Source organism: Phyllobates terribilis, unplaced genomic scaffold (genome assembly GCF_046119375.1).
Source record: "Phyllobates terribilis strain yellow unplaced genomic scaffold, ASM4611937v1 Scaffold_2__4_contigs__length_985480577, whole genome shotgun sequence".
Classification (NCBI taxonomy): domain Eukaryota; kingdom Metazoa; phylum Chordata; class Amphibia; order Anura; family Dendrobatidae; genus Phyllobates; species Phyllobates terribilis.
Genome location: NW_027362762.1, coordinates 316,335,409 through 316,358,192, shown reverse-complemented (window position 1 = coordinate 316,358,192; position 22,784 = coordinate 316,335,409). Strand labels below are relative to the sequence as shown.

The following is a 22,784-nucleotide window of genomic DNA, read 5'->3' as shown; positions in this document are numbered from 1 at the left end:
TAGGGCGGCCAAGAGATGACTGGATCCGACTTCAACAGACTGACAGAGAAGTTGCTCAATTACGTCAATGGGTGGCTTTGCGGCAAGTCCCTAGTCGAGAAGAGAGGAGTACCCTGTCCCTGGGAGCACTGAAAATGCTGGGACAATGGGAGAGACTGTGTTTGCAAGACGGGCTGCTGTACCGACGGGTGCAGCTACTGTGAGAGTTCGGGACCACCTGGCAAGTGGTGATCCCAGAGAAGTTGGTCGGAGTAGTGGCTAAGGAGGCTCATGAACGAGGGGCTCACTTCGGACCAGAGAAGACGTTTCAGTGGTTGCAGAGGCTGGTGTATCATCCCCAACTGCGAGCAACAATAGAAGACACTTGTCGAAGATGTCGGAGCTGTGAGCTGGTTAAGCCCCCAGAGCATCGGGTCCCCATACAAACCATTGTGACTTCTGCCCCCTTGAAGGTGCTGATGATTGACTATTTGGCTGTTGGGCCGGCGCATCTCGGTATGAACATTGCCTGGTAATGACAGACCACTTCACAAAGTTTGCGGTAGTGACCCCGACCAGAGACCAGACCGCCGAGTCAGCTGCGCAGGCCATCTGCCGAGACTTCATTCGGGTGTACGGCTTTCCAAAGAGGATCCATTCCGATCAAGGCGCCTGCTTCCAAGGCCGGGTGATGGAAGAGCTGCACCGGTTGCACAAGATTGAGAAGTCACGGACTACTCCTTACCACCCTCAAGGAAATGGGGCCTGTGAACGCTTTAATCGGACACTGATCCAAATGCTCCGCACGTTGGAGGAAGATTGGAAGGTACGATGGCCTGAGTTTGTGGCCGAGCTGGTGTGGGTCTACAACAACCGAGTGAATAGTACGACGGGTTTCACTCCATATACCTTGCTGTTTGGGCGAAAGGGGCGAGAGATTACCGAGTTAGAGCTGGACCCCGAGGAGGACTACCCACGGACGGGGATGTCTTCCTTGGTCCGGGAACATCGGCATCGACTGCAGACCCTCCGACGGTTGGTACAACAAAAGTTTCAGGAGCTCAAACATCATGAGACATTGCCTCTTCGAGGGACAGCTCTGAGGCCCCGGGAGCGGGTGTTGGTTCGGGACAGGCGGCCCCGGGGAAAATTGAGTAGGCGGTGAGAACGGACCCTGCACCGAGTGAAGCGCAGGATTGGTGCTGAAGGACCTGTGTATGAAGTTCAACCCGAGGGGGCTGAAGGAGCCCCTACCAGAGTGGTTCATCCTAGTATGCTGCGACCCTGTCTGTCTAAAGATGACGAGGATGGAGAAGAATCACCTGCTTCTAGAGAGGGTCCTGTCACAGTTGCCCCAAGCCACGATGTGGACGAAGAATTGTTGATTCTACCTCCGAACCCCAGCACTCGATTACCTGCAGTCCCCAGTGCTGGCAGCGAGGGAACAACATCGGTTGAAGCCACCGGGCTGGCGGAGATTGGGAATGCGAGTGACCCTGTACCCCCATCGGTCAAACCGAGTTACGCCGGTCAGAACGGACAACAGCAGGAGTGCCTCCTCACCGTTACGAACAAGATCAATTCATATGGCACTGTATCATCCAGGAAGTCCAAGAATGTGAACTTTTGGTGAAGGAACTTTCGCCCGCAGAATGGCGAGTTAAAGGAGAGTGGGGGTGTAAGGGGGAAGACCGGGGTGTAAGTACTTTCAGAACAAGGGATCCGGAACTGCCGGGGCCGTACCTCTGGTTGCAGGGGGAAGACTGACTGCGAGCACAGGAGTCAGGTGACTGGGAAGCTGGGGGCATGTCCAGAGTGAGAGCTGGGAGGTCAGGTGACCGGGAAACTGGTGGCGTGGCTAGAGAGAGGGGGAAATGAGGACTTTTGCGTGGGAAAGTGGCAGGAGAGTCCCGCTCAGGAGAGCAATGTGAGAGGGTCCAGGCTCCTGGCTCCAGTACTTGGAGCAAGATCCGAGTGCAGTGGACTGGAGGAGTCAAGCCGACTAGAGGGAGAAGAGACACAGGGTCTGTGGAGCCGAGCACGTGAGGTGGCGTGTTATGGACTAGGGGCTCAGCGGGTAAAACCGGAGACCGCCCGCTGCCACCAGAAGACGGAGCATGGTTTGGGCGGGGAAGCCTGAGGAAAGCAACACCGGTATCAGCTGGCAACTGCCTTGTGGAGGATAAGAGTCAGCTAAGTGTAAAAACTGTCGATTACAACCGGTTCGACTTTGCTACATCTAGTTAAACTGTGAACTGTCAGTTATAGACTTTTACCTGCTACTTCCCTTGTTTTTTCCCCATATTTTCCCCTGTTACTCCCTGCGTGGAGATTGACCCTGTTATCATAAGTCTCCCCTGTTTATTAACCCTGTATTTGCTGCTACAGTGGTGGCCAAAAGTATTGGCACCCCTGCAATTCTGTCAGATAATACTCAGTTTCTTCCTGAAAATGATTGCAATCACAAATTCTTTGGTATTATTATCTTCATTTAATTTGTCTTCAATGAAAAAACACAAAAGAGAATGAAGCTAAAATCAAATCATTGATCATTTCACACAAACCTCCAAAAATGGGCCAGACAAAAGTATTGGCACCCTCAGCCTAATACTTGGTTGCACAACCTTTAGCCAAAATAACTGCGAACAACCGCTTCCGGTAACCATCAATGAGTTTCTTACAATGCTCTGCTGGAATTGTAGACCATTCTTCTTTGGCAAACTGCTCCAGGTCCCTGATATTTGAAGGGTGCCTTCTCCAAACTGCCATTTTGAGATCTCTCCACAGGTGTTCTATGGGATTCAGGTCTGGACTCATTGCTGGCCACCTTAGAAGTCTCCAGTGCTTTCTCTCAAACCATTTTATAGTGCTTTTGGAAGTGTGTTTTGGGTCATTGTCCTGCTGGAAGACCCATGACCTCTGAGGGAGACCCAGCTTTCTCACACTGGGCCCTACATTATGCTGCAAAATTTGTTGGTAGTCTTCAGACTTCATAATGCCATGCACACAGTCAAGCAGTCCAGTGCCAGAGGCAGCAAAGCAACCCCAAAACATCAGGGAACCTCCGCCATGTTTAACTGTAGGGACCGTGTTCTTTTCTTTGAATGCCTCTTTTTTTTTCCTGTACACTCTATGTTGATGCTTTTTCCCAAAAAGCTCTACTTTTGTCTCATCTGACCATAGAACATTCTTCCAAAACGTTTTAGGCTTTCTCAGGTAAGTTTTGGCAAACTCCAGCCTGGCTTTTTTATGTCTCTGGGTAAGAAGTGGGGTCTTCCTGGGTATCCTACCATACAGTCCCTTTTCATTCAGACGCCGACGGATAGTATGGGTTAACACTGTTGCACCCTCGGACTGCAGGGCAGCTTGAACTTGTTTGGATGTTAGTCGAGGTTGTTTATCCACCATCCGCACAATCTTGCGTTGAAATCTCTCGTCAATTTTTCTTTTCCATCCACATCTAGGCAGGTTAGCCACAGTGCCATGGGCTTTAAACTTCTTGATGACACTGCGCACGGAAGACACAAGAACATTCAGGTCTTTGGAGATGGACTTGTAGCCTTGAGATTGCTCATGCTTCCTCACAAATTTGGTTTCTCAAGTCCTCAGACAGTTCTTTGGTCTTCTTTCTTTTCTCCATGCTCAATGTGGTACACACAAGGATACAGGACAGAGGTTGAGTCAACTTTAATCCATGTTAACTGGCTGCAAGTGTGATTTAGTTATTGCCAACACCTGTTAGGTGCCACAGGTAAGTTTCAGGTGCTGTTAATTACACGAATTAGAGAAGCACCACATGATTTTTCAAACAGTGCCAATACTTTTGTCCACCCCCTTTTTTAGGTTTGGTGTGGAATTATATCCAATTTGGCTTTAGGACAATTCTTTTTGTGTTATTTCATTGAAGACAAATTAAATGAAGATAATAATACCAAAGAATTTGTGATTGCAATCATTTTCAGGAAGAAACTGAGTATTATCTGACAGAATTGCAGGGGTGCCAATACTTTTGGCCACCACTGTATGTGTTTCTGTGTCACTGCATTTAAAATACCCGTGTTACATGCCCTTAAACCAGAGAGTTATGTCAAGCAAAATAGTTAATAAATAACATTTACCATGTCTACTTTACATCTGCATTATTTTTGAAAGATATTTTTTTTTTGTCAGGAAGTTAGAAGGACCACATCACATTTGAAGTGAGTTTGGGGGGCCTGTATGACAGAAAATACCCAAAAGTGACACCATTCAAAAAACTGCACCCCTCACACTGCTTAAAACCACATCCAATAAGTTTATTAAACCTTCAGGTGCTTTACAGGAATGAATGTAATGTGGAAGGAAAAAATTAACATTTTACTTTTTTTCACAAAAATTTTATCTTAGCTCTAAATTTTTGCTTCTCACAAGGGTAACAGGAAAAAATGGACCCCAAAATTTGTTGTGCAATTCCTCCTGAGTATGTCGATACCCCATATGTGGGGGAAAACTGCTGTTTGGGCACATGGCAGGGCTCGGAAGGGAAGGAGCATTGTTTGACTTTTTGAACGCAAAAATGTCTGGAATAAAGAGCAAACACCATGTCACGTTTGGAGAGACCCTCGTGTGCTTAATCAATGGAAACCCCCCCACAAGTGACCCCTCAAGGAAATTATCTAGATGTGTGGTGAACATCTTGAACCCCCAGGTGCTTCACAGAAATTTATAACGTAGAGCTGTGAAAATGAAAACTCATATTTTCCCCCACAAAAATGTTCTTTTAGCCCAAAATGTTTTATTTTCACAAGGGTTAAAGGAGAAAATGGACCCCAAAACTTGTTGTGCAATTTTTCCTGAGTACGCCGATACCCCATATGTGGGAGAAAACCACTGTTTGAGAGCATGGCAGGGCTCGGAAGAGAAGGATCACCGTTTGACTTTTTGAACGCAAAAATGGCTGTAATCGAGAGCGGACGCCATGTTGCATTTGGAGAGCTCCTGATGTGCTTAAACAGTGGAAATCCCACACAACTGACTCCATTTTGGAAACTAGACCTCTTAAGGAATTTATCTAGATGTGTGGTGAGCACCTTGAACTAACAGGTGCTTCACAGAATTTTACAACATTGAACTATGAAAATGAAAAACATTTTTTTCTCACAAAAATATTGTTTTAGTCCCAAATTTTTTCATTTTCAAAAGGATAGCAGGAGAAAATGGACCCCAAAATGTGTTGTGCAATTTCTCCTGAGCATGCTAATACCCCATATGTGGTTATAAAATACTTTTGAGGCACAGTGCAAAACTCGGGAAGAAGCGCCATATTGGAGTTCAGATTTTGATGGAATGGTTTGAGTGTGCCATGTCACATTATCAGTGCCCCTGAGGTGCCAGAACAACGGAAAGTTCCCCATAAGTTACCTCATTTTACAAAATACATCCCCCAGTTAATTCTTCTATGGGTGCAGTAAGCATGTTGACACCACAGAATTTTAGACCATTGGGCAGTGAAGAAAGAATAATTACATTTTTACCACTAACCTGTTGTTTTAGCCCAAGTTTTTAATTTTTCTAAGGGCTAATAGGAAAAAATGGATCTCTCGGTTTGTTGTGCAATTTTCCCTTCTTTTCAGGCACAGTTCAAAGCTCAGAAGGGATAGATTGCCATATTATAGTACATATTTTACTATTATGGTTTGAGGGTGCTATGACCCACTGGGAGAGCCCCTGAGGTGGCAGAACAGCAGAACCGCAGAACAGCAGAACCCCCATAAGTGACCCCATTTTACAAACTACACCTCTCAATGAATTAATCTAGGGGTGCAGTGATCATATTGACACCACAGATGTGTCACAGAATTGTATACCATTGGGCAGTTAAGACAAAATAATTACATATTTACCTTCAAAAATTTAGTTTTAGCTCCAGATTTTACATTTTCATACAGGAGAATGGGTAAAAATGGCACCAAAATTTGTCACACAATTTCTACTGAATGTTGAAATACCCCATATGTGGCTGTACAGTACTGTTTAGCCACACGGCGAGACTCGAAAAGGACGGAGCCCTATTTGCCTCCTGCAGTACAAATTTTCCTAGAATAGTTTGCAGACTCCATATACAGAGCTACTAAGTGCTAGAAGAGCAGAATGACCCCATTTTGGAAATTATACCCCTTTGGGGATTTATCTACAGGTGTAGTGATGATTTGACTATATGGGTGTTTTCCAGAAACAAGCAGCAGTGGATGTTGCTGAGTGAAAACTGCAAATCTGCTATTGTAGTGCCCAGCTTGTTCTTCTGGAGACATGCACCCGTAAATTAAGCGGGCTCTCATCGCTACAGAAATGCCAAACATGGACGCTAAATGTGGTTTAAGCACACTGTAGGGCTCAGAAGGGAGAGAGGCATTTGGATTTGGGAGTGCAGAATTTGCTAAATTTCTTTTGGGGGCGAGGAGCCATAGTGCTTTTCCAGAGCCTTTGTGCTACCAGTAACGTGTAAGCCCCCTATATTTCCGTTTTCTGGCCTCTGCTGCAGTGGTGTCCTTTTCAGAAGTGCACAAAACTGTGACGGATTGAGCTTTTATGCATGCGCAAAAAGACGGAGATAGGCCAGACAACGTCCAAAGTGACTCCATCTGCCTCATTATAGGGAATCTTCCGTCGGGGGTTCTGTCTAAATCACGTATTTCATAGATTTACATGGAAACCCAAATGTAAGCGCTCAGCATACAAAGCAGGATAAATGTGAGCCGAGCATTACTGCGATCTTTGGGAGGCAGAATGAACAAATCAATAGAAGGTGAAGAATTTGTTTTATTTATTTTTTACGCCGTTGCTCCTGTGGTATAAGTGATTAGATGACTTTACCTTTTGGGTTGGTGCGATTACAGTGATACCAGATTTTTTTTATCAGTTTTTTATGTTTGTCACACACTAAAAGACGCGTTTTTTTGGCAAAAACTATTCTTTGCATCGCCATATTTTGAAAGCTATAATTTTTCCAGATTTCTGCCGACAGAGTCATGTGAGGGCTTGTTTTTTGAGGGACGAGTTTAAGTTTTTATTGGTCCCATTTTCGGTCATATAACATTTTTTGATCGCTTTCTGTTTTGATTTGTGGAAGGCAGAATGAACAAAAAACTGCAATTAAGGAATTTTGTTTTTTTATGGCGTTCTGTGTGTGGCAAAATTGATATGGCAGCTTTATTCTTCGGATCAGTATGATTATAGTGATGTGACATATCATGTTTTATGTTTTGGCGCTTTTACACAATAAAAACTATTTTATAGAAAAAATAATTATTTTTGGATTGCTGTATTTAGAGAGCTATAGGTTTTTTATTTTTCCACTGATGCAGCTGTATGGCAGCTTGTTTTTTGCGGGACAAGGTGATGTTTTCAGCAATACCATTTTTATTTACAATTTTCATAGCGTTTTATTCAAGTTTTTGTTTGGCGATATGATGAAAAAGCATTGTTTTTTTGTCTCGTTTTTAATTTTTTTACAGTGTTCTTTGAAGGAGTTACCTAGTGTGACAGTTTTATAGGTTGGGTCGTTCTGGACGTGGTGATACCAAATATGTGTACTTTTTTTTTAACATAAAAATATTTATGGGTACAATATATATATATATATATATATATATTTATTATTATTATTATTTTGTGATTTTTTTTAAAAATGGTGCCAGATTGTCATGCAGATCAGCGTCCGACCCATAGTACATATAATAAAAATGTGGATGTATCTGGAATAAGACATCGTATAGCAGATATCATGGTATCATTTTATTCCGCTTCCTATGACCTACATGCCATATAAATGGCTTAGGAGGGTTGATCCTACTGACAGATTTCATTTAAGTAAAATTATTATTTTCATACTTTTAAGCTCATATTATTCAAGATAGTGCAAGTAAAAAATTCCTTAGACAGAAACAAAGATGTATTTTTACAGATACCAATAAACTCAATAATAGCACAATTTAATTTTATGTCTATATGAAGGGAAGCATGTGCTGATTGGCTGTTTATAAAATGAGTTTTTAACACTATAAGGTTATATTGTAAAAATAATTAACTGAAGTTTTTGAAAGGTTTATCTGAGACTATTTTTGTTCTTATGAGCCTAAGAACTTACAGGCAGGTAGCAGCTAACTATCTGTCTGTTTGCCCGAGCAGTCACTGACCGCTCCTGCTGGCAATACTGAAGCTTCCGGTGACGACATGTCGACAAAGCAGCTTCTTCTCTTCCACTGTGCTATGTTGTCGGGGCATGGCTGCCGATGTCATGCAGATTGAACGCTGGCTCCCCGCTACATAACTGCAGGGAGATGGCTGTCAATCAGTATGACCATGGCATGCACTCCCAATCAACAGAGCAGCCCGTAAGAGGAAGAGCTGCTCTGTTGATGTGGATCAATAAAGCGAGGGATGTGTCCAATGACAATCAAATATTTTATAGCAGTTATTGGAACAATTAAAAGTATCTTTATCAAACCAAAAAGATTAAAATCTCAACTATAAACAACACACAACATATATAAAAGATCATCAAAATGATCATAAATTACCAGTGAGGTGCGGTCAGTCTTCCAGATCATGGGTGTCTAATGTCCTTTTCCCAATCTCCCAATCTTTTATATATGTTGTGTATTGTTTATAGTTGAGATTTTAATCTTTCTGTTGATGTGGAGCAGCTGAATTGCCGGCAGGAGCGGCCCATGACCGCTTAGAGCTGGCACTGGGCATAATAGACAAGTAGTTAGCAACTACCTGCCAGCAGTACTTAGCTCAATAGGGAAAAAAGATAGTCCCGGAAAATCCCTTTAACTAAAAACCAATAAGCTTTTTAAAGAAGTCATCAGGCTTCTGATATTGATGACTTATCTTATGGATAGGTCACCAATATCGTATCAGTGAGGTTTGAACACCTTCACCGGTCAGCTGTTATAAGCTTCTGCTGTAGCTGGATGTAAACAGTGAATATAGCTGAACAGCTCTGCTTTGTTCCCTCTCTGATGACCAGTCCCAGGTACTACAGCTTAGCTGAATTCACTTACTGTAAATGGGAACTAAGCTGCAATACCTGAGAGTGTGAGAGTGGCTACTACACATTAAATGGACCTGTGACATTCAGCTGTTTTCATCTGGTGTTGGACCTTCACCGACTTGCTAACTTAACCCCTTTACCCCCCAGGGTGGTTTGCACGTTATTGACCAGGCCAATTTTTATAATTCTGACCCTTTCACTTTATGATGTAATTACTCTGGAACGCTTCAACGGATCCCCCTGATTCTGAGATAGTTTTTTCATGACATATTGTACTTCATGGTAGTGGTAAAATTTCTTCAATATCACTTGCGTTTTTTTGTGAAAAAAACAGAAATTTGGCGAAAATTTAGAAAATTTTGCAATTTTCAAACTTTGAATTTCCATGCTCTTAAATCAGAGAGATATGTCACACAAAATAGTTAATACATAACATTTCACACATGTCTACTTTATATCTGCACAATTTTGGAACCAAAATTTTTTTTTGTTAGGAAGTTATAAGGGTTAAAAAATGACCAGCGATTTCTAATTTTTCCAACAAAATTTACAAAACCATTTTTTTATGGACTACATCACATTTGAAGTCACTTTGAGGGGTCTTTATGACAGAAAATACCCAAAAGTGACACCATTCTAAAAACTGCACCCCTCTAGGTGCTCAAAACCACATTCAAGAATTGTATTAACCCTTCAGGTGCGTCACATGAATTTTTGGAATGTGGAAGAAAAAAATGAACATTTAAATTTTTTCACAAAAATGTTACTTTAGACCCCAATTTTTTTATTTTCGCAAGGGTAACAGGAAAAAATTGACCCCAAAATTTGTTGTGCACTTCCTCCTGAGCACACCGATACCTCATATGTGGGGAAAAAACATTGTTTGGGCTCACAGCAGGGTTCGGAAGGGAAGGAGTACCATTTGACTTTTTGAATGTAAAATTTACTTGAATAATTAGCGTATGCCATGTTGCATTTGGAAAGCCTCTGATGTGCCTAACCAGTGGAAACCCCCACAAGTGACACCATTTTGGAAACTAGACCCCTCAGGGAACTTATCTAGATGTGTGGTGAGCACCTTGAACCCCCAGGTGCTTCATAGAAGTTTATAACATTGAGCCGTAAAAATAAAATTTTCACATTTTTCCCACAAAAATGTTTTTCAGCCCCCAAATTTGCATTTTCATAAGGGTAACAGGAGAAATTGCACCATACTATTTGTTGTGCAATTTCTCCTGAGTAAGCAGATACCCCATATGTGGGAGAAAACCACTGTTTGGGCACACGGCAGGGTTCGGAAGGGAAGGAGCGCCATTTGACTTTTTGAATGTAAAATTTGCTTGAATAATTACCGGACGCCATGTTTTATTTGGAGAGCCCCTGATGTGCCTAAACAGTGTACCCCCCCACAAGTTACCCCATTTTAGAAACTAGACCCCTCAGGGAACTTATCTAGATGTGTGGTGAGCACCCTGAACCCCCAGGTGCTTCACAGAAGTTTATAACATTGAGCCGTAAAAATAAAATTTTCACATTTTTCCCACAAAAATGTTTTTCAGCCCCCAATTTTGCATTTTCAGAAGGGTAACAGGAGAAATTGCGCCAAACCATTTCTCCTGAGTAAGCCGATACCCCATATGTGAGAGAAAACCACTGTTTGGGCGCACTGCAGGGTTCGGAAGGGAAGGAGCATGGTGTGACTTTTTGAACGCAAAATTGGCTGGAATTGAGAGCGGACTCCATGTCGCCTTTGGAGAGCCCCTGATGCGCCTAAATAGTGGAACCCCCCCCCCACAAGTGACCCCATTTTGGAAACTAGACCCCTCAAGGATTTTACCAAGGGGTATAGTGAACATTTTGAACCCAGAGGTACGACACAAAATTTGATAACATTAGCTCATCATATTGAATAAGTTGTCGTTAGTCTTGAGCGCAAGTGCTCACTACATGAGTTTGCATTGGGTACTTGGGTATGCACCATGTATCGCGGGTGCTCAAGTGACATGCTCAAGTCCCCACCCCGCATGTTTCACGGTTAATAGACACCCCCAAAAAAACATGCGGGGATCGCTCGTGCATGGCAGGCAATCCCAGCGAGGTTTTTTTGGCCGCGGAGCATATGGGACGGAGACTCGAGCATGTCATTTGAGCACCCGGGATACCCGGTGCATACCTGAGCACCCGATGCAAACTCAAGTAGCGAGCACTGGCGCTCAGCACTAGTCGCCATATCGTCATCATTTTTTTTTTCTTTACTTTCGAAAAAATCCCAACCCCATCACAGCCCTAATCCTAGCACAACCCCAACCCTAGCACAACCCTAACCCTAGCAGAACCACAACCCTAACCCTAGCACAACCCTAACCCTAGCACAACCCTAACCCTAGAGTTTATTTTGTATGCTGTTCCTCGTGCGGTATAAGTGATTAGACGACTTTATTCTTGGGGTCGGTGCGATTACAGCGATACCTGGGTTTTTCATTATTGACAGCGGTCACACACTAAAAGACGTTTTTTTTTTTTGCAAAGACTAGTTTTTGCATCGCCATATTTTGAGAGCTATAATTTTTCCATATTTCGGCCGACAGAGTCATGTGACTGCTTGTTTTTTGTGGGACAAGTTGACGTTTATATTGGTACTATTTTCAGGCGTGTGACATTTTTTGATCGCTTTCTATTCCGATTTTTGGGAGGCAGAATAAACAAAAACCAGCAATTCAGGATTTTTTTTTTTTTTACGTTTTTTTATTCCATTCTGCGTGTGGTAAAATTGATAAGGCAGCTTTATTCTTCGGGTCAGTACGTTTACACCGGTACCACATTTATATAGTTTTTCTATGTTGTGGCGCTTTTACACAATAAAAGATATTTTATAGAAAAAAAGAATATTTTTTGCATCGCTTTATTCTGAGAGCTGTAACTTTTTTATTTTTCGGCTGATGAAGCTGTATGGCAGCTTGTTTTTTGCGGGACAAGATGAAGTTTTCAGCTGTACCATTTTCATTTATATTCATCTTTTTAATTGCATTTTATTCCATTTTTTGTTTAGCGGTATGATGATTAAGCATCGTTTTTTGCTTCATTTTTTTTTATCGTGTTCACTAAAGGGGTTAACTAGTGGGACAGTTTTATAGGTCAGGTCGTTCCGGACGCGGCAATACCAAATATGTGTACTTTTATTGTTTTGATGGTTTTTTTTTCATAATAATATTTATTGATGGGTACATTATATTTTTATTTTTTGGGGATTATTATTTTTTTTTTATATATTTTTACAATTTTTTTTTTCCATTTTCTAACACTTTTTTTTACTTTTATACTTTGTCCCACTATGGGACTTTAACTTTTTTTTACCTTGATCGCCTGTATAGCATAGGGATAGAGCCCCATCCCTGTGCTATCCAGGCTGTCAGCGCTGCAGAGACAGAAGATACTTTGATCGTGCACTGCGCATGATCAAAGTATCTTCCGGCTGTCTGGTGACCTGGATGTTGTCATGACGACATCCAGGTCACCATGACAACCACGGGACCCAGCCTCAGAGAGCGAGGGACGCCGGGGAAGAGGTGAGTACAGGCGCTTACCTCCGGAATGCTGCGATCGATTTCAATCGCAGCATTCCGGGGGTTAATGTGTCGGGAGCGGTGCGGGACCACTCCCAGCACATAGTACCGGGTGTCAGCTGTGACAATCAGCTGACACCCGGCGGCAATCATGCCCGCACAGCCTCTGTGCGGGCGCAATCGCCAGGGCGTATTAATACGTACCTGGCTCTTAAAGCCGAGGGCGCAGGTACGTATTAGTACGCCCTGGGCTTTAAGGGTGTTAAAGGGGTTTTCCCACGAACAAAAGTTCATTTAAATCGATAGATCTTGGAATAATAAGAAGTTCGACAATTGAATATATTTAAATAAAATGTTCCTGTGTTGAGTACACAGTACACAGTACACAGCAGGGGCACATTTATAAGATTATCTCAGCACAGGAACATTTTATTTAAACCCATCCAATTGTGGAAATTATTATTATTCCAAGATCTATTGATTAAAATGTACTTTCGTTCGTGGGAAAACTCCTTTAACCGCCAAAACATAAAAAACAATATAAATGCGGTACCGCTGTAAACGTACTGACCCGAAGAATAAAGCTGCCTTATCAATTTTACCACACGTGGAACGGCGTAAAAAAAAAAACAATACCGGAATTGCTGGTTTTTGTTTATTCTGCCTCCCAAAAATCGGAATAGTTAGCGATCAAAAAATGTCACATGCCCAAAAATGGTACCAATAAAAACGTCAACTTGTCCCACAAAGAACAATCCGTCACATGACTCTGTTGGCCAAAATATGGAAAAATTATAGCTTTCAAAATATGGCGATACAAAAACTAGTCTTTTAAAAAAAAAAGTGTCTTTTAGTGTGTGACAGCTGTCAATCATAAAAACCCGATATGAATCTGGTATCGCTGTAATTGCACCGAACCGAAGAATAAAGTCGTCTAACCACTTACACCACATGAGGAATGGCGTAAAAAAATAAACTCTAGGGTTAGGGTTGTGCTAGGGTTAGGGTTAGGGTTGGGGTTAGGGTTGGGCTAGGGTTAGGGTTGGGCTAGGGTTTGGGTAGGGTTAGGTTAGGCTAGGGTTAGGGTTGGGCTAGGGTTAGGGTTGGGTTAGGGTAGGGTTAGGGTTTGGCTAGGGATAGGGTTGGGCTAGGGTTAGGGTTGGGCTAGGGTTGGGGTTGGGATAGGGTTGGGGTTAGGGTTGGGGTTAGGGTTGGGGTTGAGCTAGGGTTAGGGTAAGGGTTAAGGTTGGGCTAGGGTTGGGGTAAGGGTTGGTCGCTACTTCAGTTTGCATCGGGTGCTCGGGTATGCACTGAGTATAGTGGCATGCTCGAGTCTCTGCCCCATATGCTTCACTGCCAAAAAAAAGTTGCTGGGATCGCCTGCCATGCATGAGCGATCACGGCATGTTTTTTTTGGGTGTCAAACATGTCACAACCGTCAAACATGCGGGGCGGGGACTAGAACATGTCACTCGAGCACCCGTGATACATGGTGCATACCTGAGTACCCGATGCAAACTCAAGTAGCGAGCACTTGCACTCAAGACTAATGACAACTTATTCAATATGATGACCTAATGTTATCAAATTCTGTCGTACCTCTGTGTTCAAAATGTACACTATATCTCTTGATAAAATCCTTGAGAGGTCTAGTTTCCAAAATGGAGTTAATTGTGGGAGGTTTCCACTATTTAGGCACATCAGGGGCTCCCGAAATGCGACATGGCATCATCTCTTGATTCCAACCAATTTTGTGTTCAAAAAGTCACACAGTGCTCCTTCCCTTCTAAACCCTGACATGCGCCCAAACAGTGTATTTTCCCCACATATTGGGTATTGGCGTACTCAGGAGAAATTGCACAACAGTTTTTAGGTTCCATTTTCTCCTCTTACCCTTGTGAAAATAAAAAATTTGGGGCTAAAACATCATTTTTGTGGAAAAAGTTTGATTTTTTTATTTTCACGGCTCCATGTTATAAACTTCTGTGAAGCACCTGGGGGTTAAGGGTGCTCACCTCACATCTAGATAAGTTCCCTGAGGGGTCTAGTTTCCAAAGTGGTGTCACTTGTGGGGTTTTCCACTGTTTAGGCACATCAGGGGCACATCCGTTAATTATTCAAGCAAATTTTACATTCAAAAAGTCAAATGGCACTCCTTCCCTTCCGAACCCTGCCGTGCGCCCAAGCAGTGGTTTTCCCCCACGTATGGGGTATCGGCTTACTCAGGAGAGATTGCACAACAAGTTGCATGGTGCAATTTCTCCTGTTACCCTTATGAAAATGCAAAACTGGGGTCTGAAAAACATTTTTGTGGGAAAAATGTGAAAATTTTATTTTCACAGCTCCATGTTATAAACTTTTGTGAAGCACCTGGGGGTTCAAGGTGCTCACCACACATCTAGATAAGTTCCCTGAGGGGTTTAGTTTCCAAAATGTTGTCACTTGTGCGGGGTTTCCACTGTTTAGGCACATCAGGGGCTCTCCAAACACAGCATGGCGTCCGGTAATTATTCAAGCAAATTTTACATTCAAAAAGTCAGATGGCGCTCCTTCCTTTCTGAGCCCTGCCGTGTGCCCAAATAGTGTTTTTTCCCCACGTATGGGTATCTATGTTCTCAAGGGAAATTGCACAACAAATTTTGGGGTACATTTTTTCCTGTTACCCCTGCAAAAATAAAAAAATTGGGGTCTAAAGTAACATTTTTGTGAAAAAAGTTAAATGTTAATTTTTTTCCCCCCATTCCCTAAATTCATGTGAAGCACCTGAAGGGTTAATAAAGATCTTGAATGTGGTTTTGAGCACCTAGAGGGGTGCAGTTTTTAGAATGGTGTCACTTTTGGGTATTTTCTGTCATAAAGGCCCCTCAAAGTCACTTCAAATTTGACATGGTCCCTTAAAAAAATGGTTTTGTAAATTTTGTTGTAAAAATGAAAAATCGCTGGTCAACTTTTAACCTATATATCTCTCTAATAAAAAAAAATTTTGGTTCTAAAATTGTGCTTATGTAAAGTAGACATGTGGGAAATGTTATTTATTAACTATTTTGTGAGATATACAATACAGACCAAAAGTTTGGACACACCTTCTCTTTTAGAGATTTTTCTGTATTTTCTTGACTATGGAAATTGTACATTCACACTGAAGGCATCAAAACTATGAATTAACACATGTGGAATTATATACTTAACAAAAAAGTGTGAAACAACTGAAAATATGTCTTATATTCTAGGTTCTTCAAAGTAGCCACCTTTTGCTTTGATGACTGCTTTGCACACTCTTGGCATTCTCTTGATGAGCTTCAAGAGGTAGTCACCGGAAATGGTTTTCACTTCACAGGTGTGCCCTGTCAGGTTTAATAAGTGGGATTTCTTGCCTTATAAATGGGGTTGGGACCATCAGTTGTGTTGTGCAGAAGTCTGGTGGATACACAGCTGATAGTCCTACTGAATAGACTGTTAGAATTTATATTATGGCAAGAAAAAAGCAGCTAAGTAAAGAAAAATGAGTGGCCATCATTACTTTAAGAAATGAAGATCAGTCAGTCTGAAAAATTGGGCAAACTTTGAAAGTGTCCCCAAGTGCAGTTGCAAAAACCATCAAGCGCTACAAAGAAACTGGCTCACATGAGGACCACCCCAGGAAAGGATGACCAAGAGTCACCTCTGCTTCTGAGGATAAGTTTATCCGAGTCACCAGCCTCAGAAATCGCAGGTTAACAGCAGCTCAGATTAGAGACCAGGTCAATGCCACACAGAGTTCTAGCAGCAGACACATCTCTACAACAACTGTTAAGAGGAGACTTTGTGCAGCAGGCCTTCATGGTAAAATAGCTGCTAGGAAACCACTGCTAAGGACAGGCAACAAGCAGAAGAGACTTGTTTGGGCTAAAGAACACAAGGAATGGACATTAGACCAGTGGAAATCTGTGCTTTGGTCTGATGAGTCCAAATTTAAGATCTTTGGTTCCAACCACCGTGTCTTTGTGCGACGCAGAAAAGGTGAAAGAATGGACTCTACATGCCTGGTTCCCACCGTAAAGCATGGAGGAGGAGGTGTGATGGTGTGGGGGTGCTTTGCTGGTGACACTGTTGGGGATTTATTCAAAATTGAAAGCATACTGAACCAGCATGGCTACCACAGCATCTTGCAGCGGCATGCTATTCCAACCGGTTTGCGTTTAGTTGGACCATCATTTATTTTTCAACAGGACAATGACCCCAAACACACCTCCAGGCTGTGTAAGGGCTATTTGACAAAGAAGGAGAGTGATGGGGTGCTACGCCAGATGATCTGGCCTCCACAGTCACCAGACCTGAACCCAATCGAGATGGTTTGGGGTGAGCTGGACCGCAGAGTGAAGGCAAAAGGGCCAACAAGTGCTAAGCATCTCTGGGAACTCCTTCAAGATTGTTGGAAGACCATTTCCGGTGACTACCTCTTGAAGCTCATCAAGAGAATGCCAAGAGTGTGCAAAGCAGTCATCAAAGCAAAAGGTGGCTACTTTGAAGAACCTAGAATATAAGACATATTTTCAGTTGTTTCACACTTTTTTGTTAAGTATATAATTCCACATGTGTTAATTCATAGTTTTGATGCCTTCAGTGTGAATGTACAATTTCCATAGTCAAGAAAATACAGAAAAATCTTTAAATGAGGTGTGTCCAAACTTTTGGTCTGTACTGTATCTCTCTGATTTAAGGGTATAAAAATGTAAATTTTGAAAATTGTGAAATTTTCAAAATTTTTGCCAAATTTCTGATTTTTTCACAAATAAACGCAAGTGATATCGAACAAATTTTACCATTAACATGAAGTACAATATGTCACAAAAAACAATCTCAGAATCAGCGGGACATGTTGAAGCGTACCAGAGATATTACCTCATAAAGTGACAGTGGTCAGATTTGTAAGGATTTGGAAAAATTGGCCCGGTCATTAACGTGCAAACCACCCTCGGGGGTAAAGGGGTTAAGGATAGTTCATCAATATTGGAAGCATGGAAAACCACTTTAATTTGGAAGTCCACTTTTTTGCATATTAAATTATTTGACACCAAGTACATTTTTTAAAAAAAGCTGATTATATTAACCCATCCTGATAATATATACATATATTTTTTAAGGTATTTCTGGTCAATCAGGAAACAAGGGAGACAGAGGAGAACCAGGCTATGATGGCCCCCCAGGTTCACCTGTAAGTATTGAGTATTTGTTAGCTAGTTAAGAAATACATTCCTGGTGCAATACATTCTGATTAGTAGGCCAGGTAGAATGTCATAGTTGATATAAATAGTAGGATCCAGTATAAAATTGACCTGTGTTTGGACAGATGAAGCCTGGTTGAGAAAGAAAAGAAGTAGGAAATAATGGATCATGTGTTCTTAAATAATAATTAAATATTAACTAATACATCTCCATTTTACAATAAGGGTATGTACACACGACTTTTAGGAGGATTTCGCCTGAAAAAGGGCTCAATATATATATAAAAAATGAAAATAAGCACAGCAATGTCAAAACAACTTGCTGCTCATAAATTCAGTGTTTTTCAGCTTCTTTTAACCGATTCAGGCTCCTAAAGCCATGAAGTTTCTAAAAGAAGTGACTGATCCATTCTTCTGGTGTCTTCTGCTCATGAAATAACTGCTAACGGCAAAGCTGCTACAATAACGACATATAAGACGCAACAGAGGACGCGTCAGGAAAAACACTGCCGGCGTTTTCTTAAAGTATCTTCCTATAGCAAAAACTAAGCGGGTATGCTGGCATCTATAATATGCCGTGTTCACATGCCCTTTTCATCTGACCACTCAGAAAGATTAAACTGCTATAAAATGCAAGATATGATGGCTGAAGCCTTATTTAAAGTGCTGATTCTTTTTCTTCATAATAATAATAATAATAATGATATATGTTTTTGTAGGGCCCACAGGGTATACCAGGTCTAATGGGGAGGCCTGGAGCAAAAGGATCCCCTGGTGAAGTTTATTTTGAACCAAAATTAAATGGAGCTAAAGGAGACGCTGGTTTACCTGGGCTGCAAGGTACGCCTGGAAGAGAGGGAAGGCCAGGAAGAGATGGTCAGCCTGGACAACCAGGTCCCAAAGGCGTTTCGGTATGAGAAATTTACTTTTAGAACATTTTCTGACTAAAGACAGTGTCCCATGTATCAAATTGTTTAATTGATTTGATGCTAATTTGTAGAATATAATTATTGTTGTTTTCTTAAAATACGGCAACTATTTTTTACAACGCTTTGGTGGTGGCCATATTGGAGATACAATTTCCTTCCTGTATATACAGTAGCAGGATGTGTGCACTTTATGGCAACTGAAATGATATTCAAACAAACAATACATAGAGAAATTACATTATTACAATGTCCATGATATTATTTTAGACTCTATTACAGGGTCCATATAGTACAGATCCTTTAAAGAGACCTAAGCATGAAAGGGGAGCTGCACGCAGAGTTTTATCTGTGTAAAGTTTTATTTACCTGTCCTAGAGGGGTTGTCCAAAATATTTTTTTATTTTGGAAGAATCACGGGGCCCGAGGATCACAACAGCAAACCCAAACACCAGTGAAAACGGTTCCCTTATTTGTGCATGTGATGTTACATGTGACATGCAGAAGTATTGCTGTTGCTTCAAAAGCATCCAGCAACTGTTACAAATAACACAAGCACAGGAGACAGGAAGTGTTGTGCTTCAGAAGCATCCAGCAACTAGAGGGGTTAACACATTCACAGGAGACAGGGATTGTTTTAACAGAGCCCCATGGGGATTGTGGGGAACTTGTTATTGTAGTCTGGCTGAAGCCGAAGAGAAAGGTGGTGGTGTGTTATCTGGATCTGACAGAAGGCAACTAAACAGGATTCAGATCAGGAGAGAAACTAAACACAGGTCAGATAAAGTCCCTGAACTAACAGTGCAGAGTATTGCCAGGCAGGAAGATAAGGACTGGAAGGAATTGTGTCACAGGGATCATCTCCCTCATCAAACCCTACCCCCCTCCATCTCCATGCAGAATAAAGAATGCTGTATACTATTGTGTCCTTGTGAAGGAAAAGCCTGTAGTTGTGTATGCATAGAAGTGTGCTGCTAAGAGATCTAATCTATGCTGAATTATGCTACTGAAAAAACTACTGTATTGTTACTGGAGCCGGTTGCTCAAGAAGCTCAGACTGTACTGTAATGAAGATTGTTTCTGTAATATCCCTGAATTGCACTGGCCGTGCTTCAGATTAAATTCCACTGTTAAACTGTTGAAAAAGACTCTTGTCAGATGTGTCTGATCAGCAATTGAATCTATCGTGTGCCTGAGAGAAGCTGCAGCCTATGGTCGCCCTGAGTAACGGTTCCCCCAGGATTCTAAAGAATTCGTGAAACCCGTCTCACCCTATCTGAACCTAGCGGCGTGCGTGTAACATACACCCTTCAAACACTTAGCCAGTCAGCAGAATACTTCTAGCTGACATGAAACTTGAGAACATTTACTCGCATCAAAGTTGGAGAGACTCTGATTTTTAAACATAAACTACATTTTACTGAGGAACTTGACTATCTGTATAATCTGATTACCGTATTTTTCGGACCATAAGGCGCACTTTTTTCCTCCAAAATTTTGGAGGAAAATGGGGGGTGCGTCTTATAGTCCGAATGTTGGGGGGGGTGTATATTTATGTGGGGTGTGGGGGGAGCGGTATCGGTGGAGGAGCGGGGCACAGGAGGCAGCAGCCGCCCGCTGCAGCCTACACTGTCCCCGCTGCTAAAGAAAATGAATATTCACTGCTCCCCACGCCCATGAGGCGTGGAGAGCACTAAATATTCATGCTCCTTAATAGCGGTATACAGTGCAGCCGCGCTGCGGCTGCTGCTGCTGCCGGCTATCTCCTGTGCCCGCTGTTAAAGGGCATGAATATTCAACCTCTCTCCACACCCATGGGCGTGGGGAGAGGGTGAATATTCATGCCCTTTAATGAGCGGGCACAGGAGATAGCCGGCAGCAGCAGCAGCCGCAGCACGGCTCCGCTGTGTGCCGGCTATTAAGCAGCATGAAGTCACTGCTCCCCGCGCACACAGACCCGGCGTGGGGAGCAGTGACTTCCGGCAGCTGATCTGTCCTTGTGAGCCGCGCATGGCAGTGACGTCATGCGCGGCTCACATGGAGAGATCAGTGCAGGCAGACCGGATGCAGCGCTGGAGGAGAGAAGAGAGGTGAGTATGAGTGTTTATTTTTTTTTATTGTGCAGCCTGATGGGGATTAGGGGGACCATGCATACTAGGACAGGGATTAGGGGTGCCATGCATACCAGGACAGGGATTAGGGGTGCCATGCATATCAAGACTGGGATGAGGGGTGCCATGCATACCAGGACAGGGATGAGGGGTGCCATGCATACCAGGGCAGGGATGAGGGGTGCCATGAATACCAGGACAGGGATGAGGGGTGCCATGCATACCAGGATAGGGATGATGGGTGCCATGCATACCAGGACAGGGATTAGGGGTGCCATGCATACCAGGATAGGGATTAGGGGTGCCATGCATACCAGGACAGAGATGAGTGGTGCCATGCATACCAGGACAGGGATTAGGGGTGCCATGCATACCAGGACAGGGATGAGGTGTGCCATGCATACCAGGACAGGGATGATGGGTGCCATGCATACCAGGATAGGGATTAGGGGTGCCTGCATACCAGGACAGGGATGAGGGGTGCCATGCATACCAGGACAGGGATGATGGGTGCCATGCATACCAGGATTGGGGATGAGGGGTGCCATGCATACCAGGACAGGGATGATGGGTGCCATGCATACCAGGATTGGGGATGAGGGGTGCCATGCATACCAGGATAAGGATGAGGGAGCCATGCATATCAGGATAGGTATGAGGGGTGCCATGCATACCAGGATGGAGGGATGCCGGGCATACCAGGATGGGGATGGGGACCACATATAAAAGGAAGGGGGGCGGCATATATACCAGGATGGGGGATATTGTCAGAATTGGGGGACATTACCCCTATACCAGTGTCAGCAGAAGACCCCCTCCCCCTTAAAAGTGCATCATGACCACATTTTTTGCTTTGATTTTTATTTTTTTGTTTTCCTCCTCTAAAACCTAGGTGCGTCTTATGGTCCGGTGCGTCTTATAGTCCGAAAAATACGGTATATCAGGTACAATGCTTAGGGAATTCATTTTCTGTTGTTAATGAGGTACTAGCTTTGCTGATGCAGCTTTAAATAGAGGGTCTGAGAGGAATGATGTACTGCAGGAAGATACTATATATAGAGGGGCTGAGAGGAATGATGTACTGCAGGACGATACTATATATAGAGAGGCTTAGAGAAGTGATATACTGCAGGATGGGACTGTGTATATAGAAAGGCTGAGTGGATTGATGTACTGCATAATACTACTCTATATCATACTGTAATAATACTTACTTTTTAACTGTGTTTTTCTTTGTGACATGCGAGATATCCGCCATACACAAAGCAGTGATGCTACTGTATATAGAGGTGGTGAAACGAATAAGATACTGCTGTAGACTACTGTATATAAAGGGGCAGAGAGGAGCAATGTACTGCAGTATGGGGATAAAATGACTGATGTACTGAAGTGTTAAGTAGAATGCAGCTGAGCAAGAGAAACGATGGTAATTCCAGACTGCAGCATACAATTGCAGATTCTCACAGACAATGTGCAGAAGTAATGAGAAGCCCATGCTGCACTAGCTCTAATATAGGGAACACAGGGGAGGAGTAACATACATGGGGTGTGGTGATAGCATTCAGAGAAGGAAAAGATTGATGAGAAGTGTAGTTTGTGAAGACAAAAGAATGCCCATTATCAGGATATAAACACACCAAAGTGATTGCAGTGTTTATTTACCTGCATAAAATGATTTTCTGGCAATATAGATGATCAGACTTCAACTATATATTAATATTACAGAAACTTTGGAGGTTTTTAGATTTTGAAATGGATCTCGGCAGAGCTCTTTAACTAGGCCTTCAGGAGTACTATAGTGTTTCAAATAATGCCCATTTCATATGATAAAGGGATGATTCTGCTCACTCATTAAATAATTTGCTAAAACAGTGTTGCATTAAAAATAGAGACTAAAATTCAACAGTTATCACATGAACATAATCTGATATGTAATCAAAGCTGATACATATTCATTTGAAAAA

The 22,784-nt window shown here is 42.6% G+C and overlaps 1 protein-coding gene across 1 annotated transcript in view; it reads left to right on the top strand.

Annotated features, from left to right (window-relative positions):
- The window catches only part of COL4A1 (collagen type IV alpha 1 chain), a 218,498-nt gene that overhangs the window by 149,526 nt on the left and 46,188 nt on the right, over positions 1-22,784 (top strand). Inside the window, exons 24-25 of the mRNA XM_073664356.1 lie at positions 17,703-17,773; positions 18,503-18,694. Of these exons, the coding sequence (XP_073520457.1) occupies positions 17,703-17,773; positions 18,503-18,694 (263 nt within the window). The remainder of the gene's footprint in view (positions 1-17,702; positions 17,774-18,502; positions 18,695-22,784) is intronic.